Source organism: Pipistrellus kuhlii, unplaced genomic scaffold (assembly GCF_014108245.1).
Source record: "Pipistrellus kuhlii isolate mPipKuh1 unplaced genomic scaffold, mPipKuh1.p scaffold_m20_p_3, whole genome shotgun sequence".
In the NCBI taxonomy this organism is placed as follows: Eukaryota; Metazoa; Chordata; class Mammalia; order Chiroptera; family Vespertilionidae; genus Pipistrellus; species Pipistrellus kuhlii.
The window spans coordinates 62,425,397-62,452,279 of NW_023425529.1; the positions used below are offsets into that span (position 1 = coordinate 62,425,397).

At 35.8% G+C, this 26,883-nt stretch overlaps 1 protein-coding gene across 1 annotated transcript; it reads left to right on the forward strand.

Moving 5' to 3' along the window:
* Positions 1-15,454: 15,454 nt before the first annotated feature.
* Positions 15,455-19,095, forward strand: ATXN7L3B (ataxin 7 like 3B). Its single transcript, XM_036456308.2, has one exon. The coding sequence runs from the start codon at positions 15,811-15,813 to the stop codon at positions 16,111-16,113; it is 303 nt and encodes a 100-aa protein (XP_036312201.1). The 5' UTR covers positions 15,455-15,810; the 3' UTR covers positions 16,114-19,095.
* The last annotated feature ends 7,788 nt before the right edge of the window (positions 19,096-26,883 follow it).

The following is a 26,883-nucleotide window of genomic DNA, read 5'->3' on the forward strand; positions in this document are numbered from 1 at the left end:
AAATTACCTTTATGATAAAATAAATTTCAGAGAGAGCAGTTTTAAAACAAGAAATAAAACATTAAAATTGGGAAGAAGTTAAAGGTTAATCAAAATACTTAAAAATTACAATTGTAACAATCTTCCTGCCAGGAAGAGAATGCTACCAAGCTCTCAGCATTTTCAATAAGCAGACAATGAGCTGACCCATTATTTGTTTGATAAAGTATTTTATTCTTTAAAAATCTTTAAAAAATTAAAAGGTTAGCTTCTTGGATTTTGGTTTGCTTTAACAAAAAGACAAGCATTTTAATATACCTTTCAACGTGATGTTACTGATCAGCTGTTCCCATATATATTCAATTTGTTCAGATATAGTATGTTTACAGTAATTTTTAAACAAAAGTTAATTTCTCATCTCTCTGATAATTATTTTTATACTATTTGACATACTTAAGGTCACAGAGTAATTTGGGGCGATAATACCAAAGACACCTATACGTGATTCATTAAACATGTTCCTGCATGCCTGACTTATATGTTAGAGTATAAAAATATAAGAAGAAAGCTCTTATAACCAGATAAAATTTAAATTATTCACTTATTCATGCATTCAACACTTATAAGGTATGCTGTAGGTGTTGTTTAGGTCTTAAAAATATATACCACTTTATCAAGACAAAATGTCCAAACTATTGATATTTATATTCTAACAAAGAAGATATGATAAATATACAATCAAATATATAATGTAGTTGCATATAGAAATTAGATATATAAAGAAATTAAGCAAGATAAGGTGAGAGCAAATAAGAGTAAATAGTAAGAATTTATTTTTAGAATTTATTTTTAAAAATATATATTTTATTGATTTTTTTTACAGAGAGGAAGAGAGAGGGATAGAGAACCAGAAACATCGATGAGAGAGAGTCATCGATCAGCTGTCTCTTGCACACCCCCCACTGGGGATGTGCCCGGAACCAAGGTACATGCCCTTGACCGGATTCGAACCTGGGACCCTTCAGTCCGCAGGCCGACGCTCTATCCACTGAGCCAAACCGGTACTGGCTAGAATTTATTTTTTAAACTCATTTTTATTGATTTCAGAGAAGAAGGGAGAAGAAGAGAGAGATAGAAACATCAATGATGAGAGAGAATCATTGGCTGGCTCCTCTTGCACACCTCACACTGAAGATCAAGCCCAAAATCCATGCACATGCCCTTGACCAGAATTGAACCCAGGACCCTTCGGTCTGCAGGCTCTCTATCCACTAGCCAAACCAGCCAGGGCAGTAAGGAGGTTCTTTTAGATAAGTTTATTGAAGAAGACCTTTTCAAATATCTGAGAAGTACCCTGAATATTGTGGGGGAAAAAGTATTTCTCATACTTAGTGAATAACTAAATGATCTTTAATGAGAATGAGGCTTGTCAAGAAATAGCAAAAAGGCAACTGTGGTTGGAGCATGGTGGGAGGGGATAAAAAGTTTTGTTTTAGACAGGTAAAAATTTTTGAGATACCTAGCAGATAACCATAAGAAGATGTCAATACAGGCAGGTGTACTTTCAAGGCTCAGTTATAATGATTGAAGCTCAAGATCTAGCGTAGAAATTGTTTGAACAAAAGAAAAATTGGATACTTAATCTACATCTTTTTAATACCCACATGAGAGTTGAATATAATATGCTCAAATTTATAAATTGAGATAATCAGAGACAAAATACAACCCTTTTTGAACTCTTGTTGAATTTTTAAAAAGTTTGGTTAAATTTCAGAACAGAATGAGAGTAAGTGTTCATGTGGTTATGTGTTTACTATATGGGAGCTGTCTCACCAAAGTATATTTGGTACACATTCTATTTCTTCTGATGGGTTTTATGCAATTCAATTTACAACATATTCACATTGTTTTATTTTACAATTGTGGCTTCTTTTACTCTCAAGAAGCATAACATTTACCACAAATTTTAAGAAATATATTATTATTTAATACAGATAAATTCATGTACCCACTAAGAATCTATTAAAAATCTAGCTCTTTTTTATGTACATTATGTTTATGTAAATAATATTTTAAAATAAAGTAATGTTAATATAAATCTAACATATATGTGATATATGTGAAATATATTTATATAAAGGGGGTGTGGACAAGTGGAGGTGGGCAAATGGGCAAATGGGGATGGAAAAACACTTTACTGTGGGTAAAGGGTGAACAATGCAGTATACAGATGATGTTTTGTTGCGCTATCCACTTGAAACCTGTATAGTTTTGTTAACCAATATCACCCTAATAAACTAAATTAAAAAACATAAACATAAAAACTTCCAAAAACTAATACAAATAAAAATCTGACAATCTCAATCATTGACAAAGATATGGAGCATGGGAAATATTATTTATACTGGTGATAGTATAAATTGGCACAACCAATTTGGGGAAATTTTATGTTATTTAATAAATTTGAAGGTACACACACATAATAAATTAAACAAATGTATTTGTATGGAAAAGACTAGCAGTTTTTCTTCCATACACTCTTCTCTCTTCCAATAGAATCAAGAGGTGTAAGAGGGGATCATTGAAGATTAAGACAGTGAAGAAATTTTTGACCTATGAATGTAATTGAAAATGACTTCATTCAATCCCATCGAAGGACATTCCTCTCAGTAATATAAAATTAAACTCCATGAAGGGAAAACGGTGATTCCAATGTCCTTTTTAAGACACCATTGTGCACAGATGTTTTCAGCCATTTGAACAAAGCATTTGTCAAAATACTTTTTCTCAAGAAAACTCCTAATTTAACATTAACATGTATATAAGAATATTACTTTAGGTACATTGCAATGAATTAAGATATGTGCCATTTTATCATTTAAACCAACATAGATTTTTTTTTTTAGTCTCATATGAAGACTATTGTTTGTTGGGTGACTGTTATCAGACGATCTTTATTTAGCTAGCTGTTTTTATTCACATCACATCTTAAAGGCTGCAAAATAAAAGGCATAAAAATGCCAATGACAGAAAAAAATAGAGAAAATTGCCTTGAACAAACTCTTCTAGAATAGTGTGGCGCATATAAATTATGAAAACACTAAAACTTGATCAAAAAGGAAGGTCTTTAACTTTCATTTAAATGCATGAACAGATGTGGCAGTCCTAATGTCAATGGATAAATGACTTCAAATTGTAGAATGTGAGAACTAGATCTCTGAATGTTTGTAAACTCATGCCAGGCATGGCTGGATACTTCCAGAAATAAATGAATAAAAGACCTAGGCATGGCTGGATTCTTCCAGAAATAAATGAATAAAAGACCTAGGGTGTATGTAGGGCAGTGTTTGTCAAGGTTGATAGGACTTTGACCACCAAAGACCTTAACTAGCTCTGTGAAAGAATGATTATCAGGTAAAAATTAATTTGCTCCCTACTTGTCAACCTCTGCATATGATGACAGCTTGAGCATCAATTAAAAAATAATTCCTCCAATTTTATTCTTTAAGTATTTATTTATATAATTTAAAATTTGTTCACAGCTTTACGACCTCAAAAATTTCCTTAGTTTAATCACATTTTATTTTTTTTATTGTTTTTATTTTTTAATAAATCTTTATTGCTCAGATTATTACAATTGTTTCTTCTCCCCCCCCATAGCTCCCTTTCACCCAGTACCCGCCCCACCCTCTGCCCTTACCTTCCCCCCACCATTGTCCTCATCCAGAGGTGTACGATTTTAATCCAGTCTCTTCCTGCACCCCCATACCCCTTTCCCCCTGATAATTATCAATCCACTCCCTTTCTTTGCCTGACTACTACAATTTGATTATGTCTACTGGATGCTATGCACATTTGTATCATAATTCCCATAATCCTTAATTCTATAAGTTTTAAGAAGTTATTCCTTTACCTCTCCTAAGAAGCTCATTGAAAGAGGAATTAAACCCCTTTATCATTGTACCTCAACTTCCACACATAAGAAAAAAAAATCATTATTTTCTGATAATAAAAATAAGTGATTGTAAACCCAGATCATTTGAATTGAGAGATTAATATTTCTCTTACATTATTTTAAGAAATAAAAATATGTTATGTTTATTGAATGCTTATATAATATCCAGTATTCTTGTAAGCAATTTACATTTTATTTTACTTTCACAGCAAGCTTATATGGAAGCACTAGTTGATGTCTATTTTACAGATAATGTAACTAAGTCTGAGCTTTTACTGGAATACCTAGGTTTATACAAATAGCAAGTGCCCCATGGTCTAACTTCAGAAGATCTGTAATGAACCAACGTGTATGCATCTATAACAAAGTTAATATGGTCTAAGTTGCAAATGAATGAAACTAGAGAGTGGATGTAAGGAATTAACTCTTCTGAGATCTTAATATAAGGTAGCTATTTGCATCAAAAATAAAAACCAGCATGATCTCTCTTATTTTTCTCCCCCCTCTTCTATGTTGTTGTCCCCCCAAAAAAGAAATCTACACTATACATTGAGATTTGTGTAGAATTATAATGGACTCTGTGTAGGGGACAGTAGTTTAAAAAAAAGAGTAAATCTTTGTCAGTTTGTAAACTGCCCAATTTAAGTCTGAAACCATCAACCTTACTTGTTTCCCCACATCATCATATGACAAAATGTACAATCAACAGATTGACTTTATTATTCAAATGTGAGAAAAGAATTGTTTAAAGTAATATTTATTTTCCTCATCTCATCTTGATATTGAAAGGCTTTTGTTTGTTTGTTTATGTATGTGGGATTTATAGGAACATGTATTTGAGGGCAAAACAAAACAAAACAATAACAACAAAAAAACCCACAAAACTTGCCTTGTTATTTTCTTAAACCATCCAAGGAAGTATTAACATGAAGAACCAGAGGTAAGCACACTAAAGTATACCCACAGAGACATCTGCTTGAATTAAAAATAAGGCAAAAAGCTGGCACACAAAGGAAAAATTGCAGATCAAAACAACTCTAGGAATCAGATGTCTGATCTAGAAAAGAATGGTAAGGTCATCTATGTTTGACCAGATGAGAATTTCACTGCACAGAATTGTTTAAAGGTCACATGACACTTGTATGTGTTTTTGTGTGTGTGTGTGTGTGTGTGTGTGTGTGTGTGTGTGTGTTTTTAAACTTGTTATAAAATTCTATTAATATATGAATTCTCAAGATTTTGTGTGGGATACATAGAGGCTACCTTCCAGAGAAAAACGAACAACTCAAAATACAGAAATATTACACTAATTTTTAAACTATGAGTTAAAACCACTAACTCTACCTTGTCTAAGTTCATTCCTTTTATTTTTTTCTTTCCTGCTTTCTTATAATTAACATTTAACCTCAGTTTATCAACAGAAGTGTCACCATCATTTGCCACCCAAGTCTAATGGACCCTTTTAAAAATAATTTTGCCATGTAATAAATAATTCATAGAAGTAAGGATAAAGAGATAGCAGAAAAAAACTATAATAGAAAGTTAAAAATAAATTTAAACATTACAAACTTTTTTGTAACAGGTAAATTTTAGCACATAAATATAATAAAAGATAAAAAAATATATATCACACTTCCTTTTAGCAAAATAGAATAATCCAGGTTATTACAGCAAAACATTATCCAATGAAATTTTTCTTAATGACTAGGTGTAATTAACATATTTTCTTTTGTTCTTGGAAATAGATTATTCACTTATAGATTCTAAAATATCTATATAGTATCATGTGAAGACTCATTGCCCCATTGTCTTTGAGATTCCATGTACATGATGTATTTTATATCCATGATCCATTTGACTGTCATCATTCCAGTTTTGCTGTCTCTTTCAATATTTTAGATGAATCAAAAAATTAATAACTATAAATCACCTTCTTTTGTCAATGTTTTTCTATTCCATTAAGGGCAGCAAATAAAAAATTCTGAATTGTTTTCAAAAAATCTAAAAGCAGATTATACAGAAGGTATTTCCAGGCTTCTTCAGACCTTCTTGAGAGATGATATAATATTTTAAGTAACCAAATAAGAAAAGTGAATGAGACTTTTTCATTATTATTTTATCCTTCTAACAGAACCACAACATAGATAACATTTTTCTTAAAGAGCATACAGTAAATATGGTCTCAATTGAAACTACTCAACCATGTTATTGAAGTAAATGAAATTTTACTAATATAGTTGGAAATACTAAAAAATGAAATTTAATTCTAAAACTTGGTGGAGTAGATCCTATAGTATATTAAGTATATTAAGGATCCCCTTTGAACATGGCATTGGGCTAAATGCAGATGAAGTACACTCATTTAGGATTGTGCTTTTCCATAAAATACAAGGCCTCAGCTCCTGAAGCAAGTGAGAGCCACACATCAGGAAGTGAGGGAAAAGTACTTAATGTTGACTAAGAAATTAGTGGCAAAAGTAAATAGTGATGTTAATAAAGAGTGAGGATTGGTAAAGTTAGGGTAAAGTCATTTAAAAAGATCAAGAGATATAAATTATGTGAGGCCAGAAGGCAACTAATGATCTCTGAGAGTGGGGATAAATCAAGGTCTGGAATTCCTTTGAGAATTGAAAAACAAAGAGCAGGTTCAGGTAAATGAAGGGAAAGAAGAGGTAATACTATTTGAGGTTAAGTCCAAAAAGAGAAACCAGATTTATTTTAATTAAAACAAAATGAAACACCTGTAACTAATCAATGAGAAATTCTGAGATTCCCTCATGTTAGTACCTAAATTTGTCCTTAATTTTTACATTTGCCAAGATTTTTGCAAGAAAATCAATCTCTCACTTGGTGGCAATTGCCAGATGCCTGTCTGTGGAACACAGAAGTAAAAGCATCCCACCCACCAGTGTAACAGCTTGAAATAAGAAAATATGAGACAGCTCTTGATGGGAGAAGACACACAAAAACAAACATAATGTGCATTAGTCAAAGTAGAAAAAAAAAACCATGTTCAATTAATTACACGAAAAGTTTTCTCTACCATGAAAGCAAAGAACTGTGAAAAAAGAAAGTTGAAAAACAAACAAACAAAAAAAAACACAACTTAACTTTGCACTAAACAATTGAAAACAAATTTGGTGGAAAAGTTCTAAAAATGATATTATGTTTAGGCAGAAAGAACTTTTGTGTGAAAATCTGATTTCTAAAACTCTAAAAATACATTTCTAAGTTAAGTTTATGCTCTTTGTGTGGAATGTATGATTTGTTAATCTGAAAAAAAAAAAAGCTTCTTGAAGTTCTAGCATAAAAAAACTAAAAAGCATATTGTGCAAAGCATGACTTTGTGAGTTTTAGCACCTTGTGGGTAAGATGGTAGTTAAACTATATTTTATATCTTTGGCCAATGATACATGCTACATTGGCAGTAAAATTTTGATGTAGTATATAATATGTTAATGCTGATTCTAAAGTTCGTTTACAAAATGCATTATAGGAAGTAGTTGTTACTGAGGGTTTTGCAATAAAAAAGTAAATATTGGAGACACCATTGTATAACAGAAAGACAATTAGGAATCAGAAGCCCTGATATTTAGTTCTAACTCTGTATTTAACATCTTTGGCCCTAGTTTCTTTATCAGAAATGAACATATTGCCTTGGCCAGTGTGACTCAATTGGCTGAGCATTGTCTCATGCCTTGAAAGGTTACAGGTTCAATTCCCAGTCAGGGCACAGGCCCAGGCTACAGGTTCAATCCCTGGGCAGAGTACATACAGGAGGCAACCAATCAATGCTTCTCTCTCACATTGAAATTTCTCTTCTCTTCATCTTCTTTTCTCTCTCTCTAAAACAACAACAACACACACACACAAAACAAACACACACACACACACACACACAAAAAAAAAAATTAAAAATTAATGTATTATTAATATTTTGGTTTCCTACTTTTCCTAATAGTCTGGTTAAGTAGAAAATGCCATAAACTTTTCTTAGTGAGTCCTATGTTCAGATGTCCCTTGTCATTGTTTAACTGTGATATGTACTAACAACCAAAAGGCTTGTTTTACAAAGCAATAGTTAATATATCATGATAGAAATTTCTCATCAACCTTGAGGTTTATATTCTTGAAAATAATGCCACTTGGCAAAACTAATATTACAGTGATTAAATATTCTTAAAAACTAATGTAGTAAAAGTTCCAAAAGCCATCCATGTCTAAAGGAAACCTGATTTATCAGTATTGTAATTTTGATAAATGAACTTTCTTCAGAATCATTTTTATTATCAAGCTACATTGCTGCAGCACCCTGGACTGCTAAGATGTTTTTACCACAATTAAGGCTTTAATTAGGAAAATTGCATGTCTTCCAAAATCTTTCTACTCTGCCCATATTAAATTGAAATGAAATGTCTTTGAGAGCTTGTATGGAGGTTCTAGCAGGGGAGCGCAGCTACTCCTATACCCTGACCGAAGACCGGTCCTCTCCTCTGGGGGGAAGGTCATCCTCTTCGACCGAGCGTGAAGCTTCCGAAGGGACATACATGGATTGGTGAGGGAGGAGGGGGACACCTGCCTAGCCAGCCAGATCAGCAGAATCAACCCTGGTGAATTCACTACAGACTGATTCATTTGCCTCTCAGCATAACTATATGGCTTGTCTCAGTTTCGGTCCTTATAAGGGAATTCCTTGTATCACATGATCTAACGCATCTAGGGGAAATAATGAACAACATAAATTGATGAACAGAAACAGACCTGGAGACAGAGAAGCAGCGATCAAACCATCAAACCTCAGAGGGAAGGTATGGGGAGGCTGGGGGCAAAGGGGAGGGATCAACCAAAGGACTTGTGTGCATGCGTATAAGTCTAACCAATGGTCATGGACAATAGGACGGGCGGGGAGGGGCGTGGGAGGGGGACGAACACATACATGGGAAGAAGTTTGGGATGGGAATGGGGGGATGAGGACAATTATGTGATACCATAATCAATAAAGAAATAATAAAAAAAGAAATGAAATGTCTTTGAACTTGTGTACATCCTTATTGTATATTCAAAATTCTCTGATAAACACCTGTTTCAGATTATGGGTAACTACTAGTAAACAGACACAACAATAAATGTAATATTATAATAATATCACAATATTATGTAATAATAAATACATATGCATGATCCTGACTGGATACAGGGGAAAAATGTTATAAAGAACATTAATAGGACAATTGGCAATATTTGAATTTGGAATGTACATTAGAAAATGGTATTAGTCAACTCCTAAACTAGTCCAAACCATAATTTCAATCATTGTAACTTTGTGATATAAGGGAATACCTTTTTCTTTAGGCACACATAAACTGAAATATTTAGGGATAATAAAAGGGCATGATGACTACAATTTACTGTCGAATAGATTAAGAAAAGCAATAGTTCAGATTAGTTTGTGATAAGAAAACCAAGGAGGGAAAATTAAAGTAAAAATGGCAAAAAGTTAATGGGTTAATTTGGGTGAAGCATATGTATACAGAAGTTATTTGTAATACTCTTGCAATTCTTCTGTAAGTGAAATTCCTTTAAAATCAGTTTTTTAAAAGTCTCTGTTAATTGTTGCCACTTCCATATTATATAATTATAAATTATTTTCAGTGTTCAGCTTTACACTTTTCTGGGTTCATGCTTCTAATCCACATATAAGGTATTCTTTTCTGTAAGAAGGGAGCAACAATAATTGTTTTATCTTTATTCAAAAATATCTTATAACCTTCAAAGGCAGTGTCATAAACACTTTAAAAATGTTTTCACAAGCATGTCTGTATACACTAATATATGTAAATATTTCTAGAAAGACTCTGAATCTTTTTATAATCAAAGTGGTTCTGAACAATTGATATATCAAAAGATCAACTTTTAAAAAAATACTATGTTATACAAAGTAATAAAATTGTTATTTTAGATTAATATAGTACAATACTTATTAGGTAGTTCAGGATTACAGTGTCTTTCTCTTTAGTAGGTCACAAACTAGGGTTGCCATAAATACCAAAATTCACTAATTTCACATTTAGTGGGGTAGATTAAAATCATAAATTTATTTTAGACATCGCAATTTTAGCATGACACCCTTTTCTAATATCAAACTATGGCATCTCAGAATCTCATGCAAGGCATGATAATCAAGTTTTAAATGCAAATCTTAAAAAATGGATTTAAGTAGAAAATTAATTTGAAATTGCAAGCTGGCCATATCTGGGAGGACATGTGAATATTTATTATTGAGTTATGACACACACACATATTTCTTTTGACAAATCACTGACAAAAATGTATAATACTCCATAGCTTATTTCTGACATAAATCATGGTCCAATGAAAATACTGTTTATAAAAGACAATGATATGGCAAAATATGCTCTCCCTCTCTGAATTACTCTTCACTTATAATGCCAGAGTAAATAAAGAAAAACAAGTAAAGGTTTAATGAATACTTTATAAGTGAAAGTCAATTTCATGGGAGTCAGAATTGCCAGATAAAATAAAAATTTCAAGGATAATTGACCTTCTATTATCTCCGGAAGGGGACTGGGCCCTGAATGAGAGGTTTGCCTCAGGCCTGCAGTGTGCAGGTTCCTGACTTAGTTCAGGAAAGAATTCATAGCATGAGTCCAGGTGATTTTGGAGAATATGTTTTTTAAGCTGAGGACTGTGAAACAAAGGAAGGGCTTAGGATAGAAAGAAACAACAGAACAGCCTAGGAAGTGCTGCTTTGGCCTCACAAACATTATAGGAAAGAAGTGAGCAACATGGGGGCTACATGGACTCACTAGAAGTAAACGGCACAGTGATAGAAGTGAGCCAAGGCAGGGATGCTTTTAGTTCATTGAAAACTCAGAGAAAAGGAGGCCTTGGAGAAAGGTTCAGGGGGAAATCCTGAGAGGAGCTGTCACTTTCTGCTGATGCAAGTCTCTCTGGGGACCTTTAGAGTTTAGAAGAAAGAGAGGAAAAGTACATAATAGGGAAGAGGGACACAGGCATGTTCCAAGAATAGTGCGCTGGCTTACTTCATCTTGAGGGTTTTTATGTTTTCTAAAGGCAGGAATTTTAGGGTAAGTTTCAGAGGAGGATCTTAGTAAGAATATTAATCAGTTTCCCAGGTGTGCCCTTCAATGCTGATTCATCATAATGAGGGTATAGGGGGGTCAGGGTCATTCTGTGGTCAGTTTCACCTTCTAAGAATGTCACTGAAGAGGGACAGGACCAAGGTGGGTCTGACAGGGCACAGTCTGGAATGGGTAAACCATTTGCTCCAAAGTGTCATTGGTTAGGGAAAATAAGACCTTGTGATTTATCCGATATTATCTGGCTGTACATTGTTCAGCTATCTGTCTCACTTGCCCCATTCCACTTGCCAAGGAATTTTCCTAACTTCTTACTACCCTGCCTTACTACAAGCAATGTCTTCTGATAGGCGACATCATTACAATGCACAGCTGGTTTTCTGTGGATGAAAAATGCTCTTAACCCTAAATTGTGGAGAAGCTCCAAGATGCCCTAGGCTGTAGTGTAGAGCATATTAGTTGGTGGTAAGAAAAACCTTAGACCTTGCAGTTTGAACTTTGTGGGCCAATACATCAGAATTTGCTTGACCCTTAACTTGAATTCTAACTCCTTAGATTCCTCAATTCATAAAAAATTAGTTTAAAAAGCATATGCAGTAAATGTGAATCCAGCTGTTTTCTGCAAACATGAATACATCTTCTTGTCCAAGTCACTGGCTCCCAGGTTTGTCCCTAATACACTTTGCTACCTTACTCTTCTAATTTATGGGAACACACACACACACACACACACACAAAAATGTGTGACTCTGGGAAATATTTGTTTTATGTAATTTCAGTCTTTAATAAAAACCTTTCAATAGCGATTTAAAATATGTTGATCTTTGAAAGAGAAATTTCTAAAATGCATATATTAAAATTATTGAATGAAATGAGAATGAAGACAATTACATTGATTTTAATAATCTTAATTTGTGAACTAAGTATTTTAAGCCTTTATGATGTACATAGTCTTTGAAAACTTAATCCCTATTACTCACTTGGTATTGAGAAAATGGAGAGTTTCTACTTTTTTTTTTTTTTAATATATTTTATTGATTTCCCCCCCCCTCCCTCCCACCCATTCCCTCCCTCACCAGAGTTTTGTATCCATTGGTTGTACTTATATGCATGTATAAAAGTCCTTCCATTGATCTATTATCTCCCCCAGATCTTCCTCCCCTCCCCGCTGTAATTTGACAGTCTACTTGTTGATATACTGTCTCTATATCTATCTTTTGGTTCATCAGTTTATAATGTTCTTTATCATCCACAAATGAGTGAGGTCATGTGGTGTTTCTCTTTCATTGATTGGCTTATTTCACTCAGCATGATGTTCTCCAATTCCATCCAGGTTGCTGCAAATGATGAGAATTCCTTCTTTTTTATGGCAGCATAGTATTCCATTGTGTAGATGTACCATAGTTTTTTTATCCAATCATCTGCTGATGGGCACCTAGCCTGTTTCCAAATTCTGGCTATTGTAGATTGTGCTGCTATGAACATAGGGGTGCATATATTCTTTCTGATTGGTGTTTCTAGTTTCTTGGGATATATTCCTAGTAGTGAGATCACTGGGTCAAATGGGAGTTCCATTTTTAGTTTTTTGAGGAAACTCCATTCTGGTGTTCTACAGTGGTTGCACCAATCTGCATTCCCACCAGCAGTGCATGAAGGTTCCTTTCTCCACATCCTCACCACCACTTGTCATTTGTTGATTTGTTGATGAGCCATTCTGACAGGTGTGAGGTGATACCTCGTTGTCATTTTGATTTGCATCTCTCAGAGGATTAGTGACTTTGAGCATGTTTTCATATGTCTCTCGGCTTTCATATGTCTTTTTTTGAAAAGTATCTATTTATGTCCATTGCCCATTTTTTGTTGGAGATTAAAACTTTATCAGAGATAACATTGGCAAATATGTTTTCCCATGAAATGGGTTTTCTTGTTGTTTTGTAGTTTTGTTGATTTTTTTTCTGTGCAGAAGCTTTTTATTTTGATGTAGTCCCATTTGTTTCTCTTTAGTTCCCATTGCCATAGGAGCTGTATCGGTGAATATATTGCTGTGGCATATGTCTGAGATTTTGCTGCCTGTGGGTTCCTCTAGTATTTATGGTTTCCCATCTTACGGATAAGTCCTTTATTCATTTCAAGTTTATTTTTTGCGTATGGTGTAAGTTGGTGTCCTAATTTCATTCTTTTGCATGTATCTGTCCAATTTTCCCAACAGGATTTATTGAAGAGACTGTCTTGATTCCATTGTATGCTCTTGCCTCCTTTGTCAAATATTAATTGAACATAATGATTTGGGTTGACATCTGGATTCTCTATTCTGTTCTATTGATCTATATGTCTGTTCTTGTGCCAATACCAGGCAGTTGTGAGAACAGTGGCATTGTAATATAGCTTGATATCTGGTATTGAGATCCCTCCAACTTTGTTCTTCTTTCTTAGGATTGCTGTAGCTATTCAGGGTCTTTTTTTATTCCAGATGAATTTTTGGAAAGTTCGTTCTAGGTATGTGAAATATGCTGTTGATATTTTAATGGGAAGTGCATAGAATTTATAGATTGCTTTAGGTAATATGGACGTTTTGATGATGTTGATTCTACCAATCCATGAACACGGTATGTTCAATAAAAATGTTTATGTTATTAGAGTAAATATAATAAAATACTTATGAAAAATCTAAACCTAGTAATGGTCCTGATTATCTAAATTTCAATTAATATGATGGTCTGCTCATATACATTTTGAAATGAATTTTATTGAAGACCCACCTTTATTAAATTAAAGTTTTGAGTTTCAACTCTCACAATACACAGAGGATTTAAGGGAGAGAAAAATAATCTTATTCTCTTCTGTCAAAATCAATTATTATCAGCCTCCTATGAATCAGGAGGTCATGCTTAAATTCTTGGTCAGGGCACCTGCCCAGTGTGGGGTGTGCATGAGACAGCCAATCAATGATTCTCTCTCATCATTGATATTTCTCTCTCTCTCTCTCTCTCTCTCCCTTTCTCTCTGAAATCAATAAAAAAATATACTTAAAAAAACAACACACAATTATGTAAAGGTTTTCATGATGATTTGGCCAGAACAAATACATGGGAGTCAATCATTATGAAGAGCAAATTGCATATTTCAATCCCTTTTAATTCCTTGTTACTGAAAGGTAGTCCACAAACCAGCAGCATCAAAGTACATTATAAATGCAGAAACCCAAGCCTTACTCCAGATCTACTGAATCATAAAAGAATACATTATTTAAAAGAATAAATTCTAAATTTATTTAAGAGTGTTCTGATGAACATACATGTTAGAAAAATTTTATTTGTATCTGGGTCCATGTCTATACTTTCCTTTATTCTGGAATGAAATTAAAGAATCAGACAGATACAAATACATACATTAAAATTTATTTTTCCTGTGATTAAAGTTATCTTTTTTCCCCCCAATAAATTTAAAGGTGTAAGAGGATGTTCTATTTTACAGTGGTGGTAGTGAGGGCTAAAAATCACAGCTCAAAATAAAATACTGTGGTTTAATATATTCAAGTCCAAACTAATCTGATTAAAATAGCTGCCATTTACTGAATGCTGCCTTATATGTAAGGAACAATCATAAAAGGTATTTTAAAATGTCATTTAATCTTAATCATAAAATAGGGACTAGCTTCATTTAGATGAGGAAACAAGAACTGTAAAATGTTGGCTACTGAATTTAAACCCAGTGAAGTGGCTCTAGTTCTAACAATTCATGATGCACAATTTTAGGAAACTTCTTTTGTCGCACAGTATATTTAACGTATTTCAGGTTTCCTCTCTTCAATAGAGAATATAGAAACTATTTTCTTTTTGAATTACTTTAGAGATGTATATGGTGATCTATTTATAATCACATTGACTTAATGATCATAAAATAAGATAAATGTCTTAGGTTCCTATGATCAATATATATTAATTATATCTTTAGTGCCTTGTTTTTCATTAAAAAAAAAAAAAGAGATATAAACTATCCTGTAATTTGTTTCCTTGCACCATCTAGTGGATTTAAATGACAACTGCGCAGTACCCTTACAAGATTACAAGTTAATTGAACAAGCTAAGTTTTCGAACGTACTGGAGAACTGCTCCTAAAACTATTCCGGATCACACCACAAATACACCCACCATTATTTTTATTTCCTTTTTCATAAGGAACTCAATTAAGCGTGGGTGCTGAGTTATCAGCGGCTGTTTAAAAATCCGCACCTAAATAACAAAAAACAGCATCATCCCTGTAATCTGTTAACGATTAAACATAATCTACAACATTCCAGTCTGTCCCAATCAATCAAACTCCTAGGCTTCCAAGCAACTGCGCAGGCGCACCGCGCGTCTGCACGGCGCCAGTGCGCAGGCGCGCTTAGAGCGGAAGCGGGGAGGCGGGGCTAACCGCGGAGCCCGGAGCGGAAGAGGCCCAGGCAGCTGGGTGTCGCGCGGAGGCTGTTTGGCGGTGAGTCTGGGGTCGGCTGGCGCTCCAAGCCCCAGGCCGCGGGGGACGTTCAGAGACGCTCAGGACTCGGTTGCTCCGGGGCGGTCGCCGCTGACGGCTGCTTCGCCGACTGCTGGTCCCCTGCCTGCGGCCGCGGACACCCCGCCCGCCGCCCGGAGCTCGGCCTGAGCGGCCTGTAGGCCCAGGCGCGGCCCGCCGAGCCCGACGCGCTGCCGCCGCCCGCGCTGCTGTGAGTACCGCTGCGAGCGCCCTCTCCGCGGCCGTGTGTGCACGTTAAAAATGGAGGAGATCTCGCTCTCCAACCTGGATACTAGCAAGCTGGAGGCCATCGCGCAGGAGATATACGTAGACCTGATAGAGGATTCGTGTTTGGGCTTCTGCTTTGAAGTGCACCGGGCAGTCAAGTGTGGCTACTTCTACCTGGAGTTCGCGGACACTGGCAGCGTGAAGGATTTCGGCCTTCCGCCCGTGGAGGAGAAAGGGGCGAAAGGAGCGTGCCGCCTCCCGCTCCGCTCCCTCCCCGCAGAGTCTGGGAGCGGGCCTGATCAGGCGCTGCAACGCTCGCCTCCGGAATTCCAGTAGCTGCAACATGAGAGAGAGCCTGAGGGTGACCAGGACAAGAACATAGACCGGTCCTGTGGTCTGGAGAAGTTAGGTAGCTAAGTAGAGGGAGGAAAAAAAAATGTCAGACAAAAGTCCCAATTCCCATTGAAGATTCTAGCCTTTAAAACCCCAAAGTGGAGAATTTAAAAAATTCGGATTTTTTTCTAAATATTTTAACCTGGGATCAGATTTGAAACGCTGGGCAGGAGGAGCTGTGCATCTTGCACCATTGCAATGCAAGGTTGATTTCTAAACACACCAGAAAGGGCACAAGGTTCCTGTACTGCCCGCCCCCCCTGCACAGGTGAGCCGCTGTGTGCCCAGCATACTAAATCCTTTGGTTCCTCATCCTTTCGGTTTGCCCGATGCCAAGGGCTTCTTCAATAACTAACACTTTGGACATAACTGATGGCCAGGCCTTCATCTTTGGGCCTCGGTGGACTGCTCCTCTGATCTCTGAGCCTCTATTTTGCGCTTCTTCAAGACAAAAGGAAAGTCAAGAATGAGATCTGGATATTGGCAATTCCAATTTGGGAAAACCGAGAAGAAAGAGAAGAATTCCAGCTGAATCTTATAGGGGGAACTCTGTGGTCTTCTCTCCAATAAGAAGAAAAGATCAAGTCACCAACTTCCAAGGGTCCAGCATTTACAGTGACTTCAACGGACTTGGGGACAAGGGCTAGGCTTCTGTTGAAGAGAGCCCTCTCTCCTCTCTGGCATCCCACGTGGTGGCATAGGCTTATGGACTACTTGGTTATACAGGCAGGTTGAGGATTTGGTTATGGTCCCTTGGGGAGGTAGCAGGGACCTCTGCAACTATGGACTAACTCTCAAACAGCAAGATTCATGTCTGGATATGTTATTCTGTGGACAACAGTTTGGTGGGGCAGTCATTTTCTTACTCTTGCGTTATGGTTACATAGTCCATGGTTTTGACTTGGTCACTATGCTAGGTCACTACCTGCCTTCTACCCTAGGGGCAGGCCTAAACTATGGAGGAGCATCATGGCTGTGCAGGAGGCTGTGCTTTGAAAGCTGAGCCCAGAGTGGACCTCTTCCAGCAGCCCTCAATAATGTGAATGGGTTAGCGTTAGGAGCCAAGGAGCAGGGCTGGGTTTTCTCCCATCGGCCTGTGCAGTATCCAGTGGAATGCCCCTGTTCCTTGGGGTGTGCAGTTACAGAGCTCTGCTGTGGTCACCACCTTCTCTGCCCCTCACAAAGGGCAGTCCTTTTCAGTTGGTCTTCTTTGGACCTTGAATACAGGAGCTGTTTTTTGTTGAAAGGAAAGGGCCCCCAGAAATTCCTTGGCTTTAGGGAACGGGATAAGGGGAGATGGAAAGTGTGAGCCACATATCAAAACTACCCTCCTCTTTATTCCCTGATCGGAGGGTGATGAAGTGTAGAGGGGAGGGAGCCCCAAGGGGAGCAGGTGCTGCTTTATTTGAAATGTTTCCTTACCTCATTCTGTGCCCCAGTAAGGGGCCCAGCCTCATCTGTCCGGGTTGGCCCCTCTTCCTCCTCTTCCCTGCTCCACTGCCTCTCTGGTGCAGCTCATGATTCCAGGTGCTGCCTGCCACCTTGATTTCAGTGACCAGATTCAGTTCATTCCTTGATGCTCCTGGTTCTGAAGCCTAACCAGTTTCATTTTCCATGGCTTCTTTTAAGTTTTTCCCCTTGTTTTTGTGGGAGACTCGGAAGAATCTATGGCTCCCTCTGTTGGGAATAGGGTGGGGGGAAAAGTAAGTGTTTGTATATGAAAGGCAATGTGATTCCCCAGTCTCCTCCAGGACTGCCTTGCTAATATTAATATGCCTTCCTGCTGTGTCTTATTTGATGAGGAGTTATAGCTTCCCACTTCCACTTGGATAAGCAGAAGAAGAGTAAAGGCTAGAGACAAACACGTGGATGGAGTGGGTCCTGATCCATTTTCTCTAACCCTGGCTATGCATGTATCCTTTCTTACTCTAGAATGAATTGTTTGGCCTGTGTGAACTGATTTGGGGTACATGCTCTAGAAGGTTTAGGAAACAATAGTAATAGGGCCTCAAGATTGTGGATTACGGCATTTACCCCCTAGAGTTGTCCTGGTCAGGGTAGGGACCTACTTACAGATTGGTCTTTAAGAACTAAGATTACTTTTTAAAAAGTCAGACTTTGGCAAGAGCTAAAATAATTTTAGGTGTTCTGCCCTTGACTTTATAGACATCTTCTAAGGAGATGTACAATAGAAGTAAAGGAGGGTTTAAGTAAGACTCTGGCCTACTTCCAGATAATGTCTGGGAAACAGACTAAAGGTAATGCCATTGTCCACTCTTCCATCAGAGAGGAGCTCAGATTGTGACATTGCCATTTTCTTACGGCCTTTTCTCCTGGTTAGAGGATGAAGTGGGAAGTTCATATTATCTCTCACTTGGTTTTGTTTTTTGCCCCCCACTATTAGGGCAGTAGCCCCCTGCCCGGGATGGGTATGATGTGGGCTAGAACAAACTAACTACTTTCATTTTGGTGGAGATAATGCTCCCTACCATAGAGTTGACAGTGATTAGGAACTCTCCCTTTCTTTGCCTATCTTCCCTCTAACAGCAAAATTCTTATCCTTTCCTCTTCAATTAAATGTATTGATCACCCTGTAATTCTTTATGTGTATGTGTGCGTGTGTGAGTGTGTGTGTGTGTGTGTGTATGGGGGAAGGGGTTCTTTACAAAATTTCTGTGGTTTGTGGCTTATTCTTCCATACATTATTTCCTGTCACCGCATGCCCAGGGGCCATTACCTGGCATTATCGCATGCTGGGATCATTGGGGAAGTGTAGTGAAATTCACCTCTGTCCTTTGTTTTGGAGATTCTTATTTTTGCAAAGTAGTTTATCCTATATAGATGGCTGTGTATTCCCCTTGCCCCATGGCTGCTGGTGTAAATAAATTGCATCTCCCCATTGGTAAATAGTAATAATAAAATTTTTAAAAATGACTTTATTTGGCCTTTGTATGTTAATCCTTTACAATTATATGTTTTTCAGGTATTGGTGATAAAATAAATGTTTAATTGCTGTTGAAACTTAATCACTTTTTCCTGATTGGGAGTTTTATCAGTATAGATAGAAGAACACTGTCTAACTTTGTTTTTCCATCTAGTTTGGAAAATTTACTTCCTGCAACATCCAGTGAAAGAAACAAACTATATAGAATCTGCCCTTTTTCATATGAGGTAAGAATGTGGTAAAATAAATAAAGTCCAACCTATCACCAGAAGTCCAATGTGAAAGATAGTTCAATTTAAATGGAACTCAAGGTTCCTTAATATATACCTTTCACCACCACTTCAAGCTAATGTCCTTGCTCTAAAAAGTCAAGTGATTCATAGAAAAACATGGGTTTCCCTTTGTAAAGGTAGTTTTTTCCAAATACTTTATATTTTACCCCAACTTTTCCTGTTTTTCACTTTTTTTTTAGAATTTAGAATTTTTTATTCCATATCCTAATCCAGAGTTGGAGTACTTCCCCACAAGTTGTGCACATTAATTACTACTTAGTACTGATAAAAATCACTTGATTGCTAAATATAGTTCATTAAAGAAACAAAATTGGAAATAATGTTGTTAGAATAGTAAAAATTATTATAGGAGTTAAGAGGGAACATTGTCTCAAAATAGGGAGCCTTCTGGACATATAACATGGTTTTGAGTCACAACATTCAAATGTCACAGCAAATACTTTTGTATGTTTAGATCGGAATTAATATATTTAATACTAACCCAGTTATTTTTTAAAATAAATTATTTGCAAGACCTCAGTGCCTTACTAAATTCATGGTAAGACTTCTAAAATTATTCCTTTTCATGTTTTCTAATACTTTTTTCTTAAAAAGAAGAAAACATTATATACCTTTTAAGTTCCTACGTTTCACTCACTACTGCATTTTAGCAATAGCACACTTAGCATGAGATCAGGAATCTAATGGCAACTTAATGTTAACAAAATAAAGACAGGAAATTACTTATGCTCAAGGGTTCAGGAAGAGCTTTATTTGCACACAGTAATAAGCTGGTAATGTTGCCTTCCATTAGGATCCATCTGAGGTATTTTCAAATCTTTAATTTTTAAAGTGTTTTATGAAATGAAGGATATATTAATGTGTTAAAACCCAACATTTATAATTTATTAAACTTCGTTCACACTGATCTTTAAAATAATTGTCATGGTTAGTGAATTGCTGCTTCTCATATCATTTTAGAGAGAGCATCAGACTGGAAGTGTTATGCTGCTGTGGGAGGCCCAAGCTCTGATTCTCATTCATGGTCCCAAAAGATGCTCATGACGCTTTGGAGGGAAACATTTGTTACAAGTGATGCACTTATTTAAAAAGATATTGCAGCCGAAACCGGTTTGGCTCAGTGGCAGAGCATCGGTCTGTGGACTGAAAGGTCCCGGGTTCAATTCCGGTCAAGGGCATGTACATTGGTTGCGGGCACATCCTTGGTAGGGGGTCTGTAAGAGGCAGCTGGTTTCTATCTCATCGACATTTCTAGCTCTATCTCTCCCTTTCTCTCTGTAAAAAAATCAATAAAATATATTAAAAAAAAAAAAAGATATTGCAGATAAACCTGTAAATCTGTGGATTTTTCTTTTTCATTTTTAAAACTTTTTCAATTATATATTGCTTGAGCCTCATTAGATAGGTAAATAAAATATTAAATTCATTTTAGAGATGAGAAAATATGTCCAGCCACATACAAAAATAGAGAAACACTAGAAGCAAAAGCAGAATGCTGGTTCTTGCCAGTGCTCTGTTGAAGCAATAGGAAATTTCACTTAGTAAATGAAAGGACTAATTTTAAAAAAGACAAGCTATTGTTAAAGTAGATTGAGGACTTTAAGGCAGTGAGTTTGAAAATGTTGAAAAATCGAAAATAAGTAACTCATCAAAAATGACAAGGAATTTGTATTTTTAACAATACATCTACAACGTAAAAGCCAACTCCTCATCTTTACTCAAATATACACACAAAAATACTAGACACTTAGAAATTTACAGACAATACAGCAGAAAAAAAAAAGCTTACATGTATTAGGAAGATTTTTTTTTTAAAAAATTGAAGATGCTATCAAAGCAGATCCTTTAAAATGTCAAAAACATTGTCAACAAGCCAAATTCATCCCAGGAAAGTAAGATTTTGACTCAGAAAGTCACATCATAATTAGGGTAAAATTGAAGATCTTGATACAGAAAAATACTCTGTAAAATTCAATGTCAATTGTTGATTTAGAAAATAATACAGAAACTAGGGCTAAATAACTCCCTTACATTGAGTGCTATATACAGTTGCAGTGCTTAATGATAACTACGTGGAGGCATTTCCTTTAAAATCAGAAATGGAAGAAATAAAATTCTCATATTCTCAGTTATTTAATTGGATAATTTTCTAGAATCTGAACAGGCTGATAGAGTGCAGTAAAGTTGCTGGATAAAAGATTATTATCCATAATCAATAATAAATTTTAAATATTTCTAATGAAAATCTACAAAAATTCTAGTGATTCTATGAATTAGAGGTGTAAGATGGAGAAAATTATAAAATTTTCTTCTGGTATGTTAGAGAAAACCCAAATAAGTGGAGAGTGATAGGATATGCATGATTATCCAAATATATGAATTGGGAATTATCTTAATAAAAATCCAAATACTAGTAGACATTTTTATGGAACTTAACAAGCTAATTTTAAGATTTATATAAAAACCAAGGTACAAGAATAAAGATCTTTTAAAAAAAAAAGTATCATACATAATATGATTTTGGTGCCAGAACAGTGGAATAGAATAGAGTTCAGAATTAGCTGGAAAAACCTAATTCTATATAACTAAATTGGTATTATAGTTAGTGGATTATAAACTAATATATTGTTCTGAAATAGATTATACATAAATAATAAAACTGTACTCTAAACAAAAAAATCTTCATGTGCATGTAAGACTTATTGTGGAAAAATAATACCACAAACCTTTACAAGAAAGTAGGATATGCTTATAATTATAGGGATGAGAAAATGTCTTAAATAGAAGCAAACAAAAATAAAAGATTGATACAGTGGACTAAAATAAACTTTCTATGCTTTGTCATACGAGAAACAAAACAAATTCCTATGACATACTTGTGAGTAGAAGTGTTGCAGTTCTTATAATAGATAAAAGAGTATTACCAAAATAAGTATACAGTTGACAAATGGACCAAGTAAAAGGATAGCTCATTTATAGAAGAAGTCCAAATGGCATAAAAAGGTGCAAAAAGTTAACAGGTTCAGAGAAATGCAAACTAAAAGCATATGAAATACCAATTTATATAAGAGTGTGGTTAAAATTAAAAAAGGTGATGATACCAAATCTAACCATTATATGGAGCAACTAAAACATGTACATTGCTGATAGACTGTAAATTGATAAAAATATTTTAGAAAGCAATTTGGAAATAATCTATTAAAGTTGATAAGTATAACCAGTCCCCTAATATTTCCACTTCTTGTATTGTAATAAGAAAAATTTGAAAACAATATAAAATACACATATAGTTACTATATAGAATTAGAAATAACTAGACTGCACAAATAAAATACTTAGTAAAAGATTACCATAATTTGCTGCCTTTCACTTGAAGTTTAACAATATGCAAACCAATGTTATATTTTTTAAGGAATATGTGCATATGTAATAAAAAAAAGTTCTGTACACCAACCAGACCTCTACTTCTAGAGATTGGAAAAAGTTGATGCAAAACATCTGGATATTGAATAAATTGCAGCAAAGATACTATTAAGTGTCTTGCTATCCTTCCAAGAAAGTAGGGAAAATAGCCAGCTCTTCCTTCTCAATTCACACAGTGAGCACCAGAGATGCAGTGGAAACAGAAAATGGGGGCTGCACTGTGAAGCATATAGATAGAAAGAATTTCCATGTGGGAGTGGAAGATTAAGCCTGGATCAAAAATTGACATCCTTACACTATATATAAATACAAGATACCTGAAATAATCTTTACATCCTTAGTGAAAGACCGGGTAGAGTAAAAAGAGTCATGAACAGACTATTGAACCTCAGAGGGAAGGCAGGGGAGGGTGGATGGGAAGAGATCAACCAATGAACTTGTATACATATATGCAAAACCCGTGGACACAGACAATGGGGTGGTGAGGGCCTGGAGGAGGGGGAATGGGATTGGCCTGGTAGAGGTTAATGGGGGCAAAAGGAGGACTTATGTAATACTGTCAACAGTAAAGATTTAAATAATAATAATAATAATAGTGATACCTTCCTGAATGCAGAGAGGACAGAAAAGAAAGTGTGCCGTGGCCAGATGTGAAATAATAACAACACCATCATCATCATTTTGGGGGGGAACTTGTACCCATTCCCTGGCTTTCACATAGTTACTCTATCCTGCTAATCAGACAAACCTCTACCTAAAAGTTATATAATGTGGCCAACATGATATTTTGTTCTTTAGCTATCTGTCAGAATTTGGGTCCCTTGGCATTTCAGAAAATGAAATTAATAGAACTGAAAATAAACAAGGTATGCCTATAAAATTAAAAACTCAATGTACAGATTTAGTTAAAAGTTAAAACTTCCAATTTAATTAAAATGGAAAAATGAAAACCAGCATTAAGCACAATCTACTGGTTAATGATTTTGCTTAGTTGTTTAGACAGCGGTGTGTGTATTTGTGTTGCCTCCTTGCCTCTCATTAGTAAACTCAGGTTCTTTTTTCTTTTTTTTCTTTTAAGTAGATAATTGCAAAGTAAAAGTGCAGCAAAGAAAAAGAAGTAACACTGAAAGTCAATTGGGTGTGATTAGAAGATGGCTGACACTGGGGATAGTGACACTGCCAACATTCTAGAGACCCAAGATATGCAGCCAGAGAACTTAATGAAAGTGGAATTATCAACACAAAGGAGGAATCTGGTTGTAACACAAAGGATAAAGATGTATCAGAGGAGGTGAAGGTTCCAGTAAACTTGACATTAAAGGATATGTCAGAGATACTTCAAAATACTGAAAGTGCCAACTGTCCAGTAGGCAGAATTTTAAAGATAAGTCTCTCGAGATCCTTGTCCCCTGGCTATTCAATCAAACAGTATTCTAAACACTGCTATGAAGGTATTTCACAGATGTAATTAAAGTCCCTTGTAGGTTGATCGGAGGATATGGAGATTTGGGGCTGAACTTGACCCAGTTTAAAACTTGGAAAACACTCCATCTGGAAGTGAAAAGGCAGAGAGATTTGAAAGGTGTTCTCATTTCAGTTTGCAGGGTCAGTCCTACAATCTGCACAACTGTCAAAGCAAGCACCACCTGCATAGCTATTGCTTCTTGTTTTTTTCTAACTTTTTTTTAAAATATATTTTTTTATTGATTTCAGAGAGGAAGAGAGGAGGAGGAGGGAGAGAGAGAAACATCAATGATGAGAGAGAATCGTTGATCAGCTGCCTCTGAGGATTGAGCCCACAACCCAGGCATGTGCCCTGACAGGGAATCAAACTATGACCTGCAGGTTCATAGGTTGACACTCAACCACTGAGCACGCCAGCTGGGGTGTTTCTTTTCTTAAAATGTTAATGCTGCATCTTTTTATAAAAAAAAATTGTATTCCAAATTTTAAAAATTAGCAGTCAAGAAATCACACACTGACCTTTCATCGATAATTTGGGAAATTTAACCTAAAACACAAAGAAATATGGGTCTCCCAGATAGCTCTTTGGGAAAGCTTATAAAACTGACAGTACAAAAGTAAGGAAAGTATTTGGGAGCAAGAGCAGAGGAAAAAGAATATAGGCTAAATGAAACAGAATATTTAACCAAGAATTAAGGGAGGGAGAAGGTACTTCCTGTATTAATGAAAACCCCCGAATGCATAAGAAAGAACACAAATGTATAAAGAAAGTTCATAGGCATTGTACTCAGATATTTGTCCTTACTCTTCTTCACTCTAACTTATTAATAACTAAACTTGGGAAGTTAACATTCTCTAGGAAGTCTTACTTTCTGTTTATTTTATAGATATAGCAATAATACCACACAATTATGAAACTAAATATGTGAGGGTAATAGGTGGTGAGTGGAGTAAAGTAATGCTTTCCTGGAAGGTGATATGTGAACTGAGAACCTGGAGTTAAACTATTAGTTACCTAGGATAAACTGGTCAGAGTGGGGTTTGGGTTGTAGGAGGAGGATGGAGATGGGAAAGGCCTCCAGGGTGCTGATGTGTTAGAACCATTCAAGTGGAAGAGTTTAAGCTCTGGGGAAATTATCATTTTGTGCCTCTATAGATAGAAAACTGTCACTTATTAACATAAAGCAGCATATCCCTTCCATCTCTATCAGGAGGTTTCTGGATGCTACTGAAAGGAAAAGTAATTAGACGGTGATCTTTATTAGTGTCATAACCCTCTTACTTGGGTTTTATCAGGTAAATAGATAAATAGTAATTAGGAATATAATTCCACAGAGCTCTAAGGAAACAAACTCATTAACATAACAACATCTTACACCTGGGAGGTTAACCTTACATCTGTAAGATAAAAGCAGTGTTTTAAATACACAGGGACCTCTCCACATTTAATGTGCTTTTATATCCTAAGCTTTCTCTTTTCCCACTGGACTCTCCTTAGTCTCCCAGCTCGTTCTGTTTCCCAAAATACGCACATGTGCCCATGCACACAGAGGAGTTACTATTCTAAATCAAGTCCCAGGTCAGAGTAAGGTTAGCTAATCTGCTTTTGCTCTTGCTGTTATAGGAATCATATTCCAAGGCCTTCCTACAGACCAGCCACATTTTACAGTTTAATGGTGGATCAGTGTTGGCCTCTTAAGTACTTGCCTTATAGCTAAATTTAAAAAAAATTAAAAGTGTTCATCAGATGCTGTATATAGAATTGAACACATGAAGCCTAATTTTATTAATCAATGTCACCCCAATAAATTCAATAAAAGTTCGTTAATCTTTAAAAATAGATGACAGTACCTGCAAAGTTGTTTTTACCATCCTGAGTAGTTTTGTGGTATAAGTGATGAGTTCGGTATTAACCTAATGTACAAACAGGGTGTTTATACAGGGTTATAAAACCATATGGTCTTTACCTGTGATTATCAACTAGCACGCATGCCTGCTGGTAAGAGTGTGTATGTGGGGGTAAGGAAATGCCAAATGAACTTAAATTAGTTTAATAAAGCACATTTTGAAGTTGGGGAGGAAGGAGCTAAAGAAAAATAAATAAGAGTGCTCATGTTATTTCTGCTTTCTACTTAGTATAGAACTGAACAATGACCCAACAAGTGACTTTGACTTTGTCTAATAGGTTGGGGGGGAAAAAACATTAATCTCAGTCTTTATTATACAGTAAACTTTGTGACCCCAATAAAGCAAGTCTCTTCATTGATAATAAGCTTGAATGAGATAATTTCTTAAATCCATTCCACCTGTAGCATTCTGTAATTCTATGAGCTAAAATGTTGGAAAATAACCACCCAAATCATTTTATTCCCAAGACCACTTTTCTCATCTAAATGCAAAGAAATTGGCAATGTTAGATTATGGGTTCTTTCACAACAGTCTGTGATTTTCTGTTTTGTTAATTGTCCCATGGCTTTGCCCTAAACCTCCATCCCTTCTTTGGTTGGAAATGCCTCATTCTAAGCTCCGCGCTCTCGGTTTCAGAAGTATATATCTAAGACCATACTTAAGTGTCTCCAGCTAAATGTC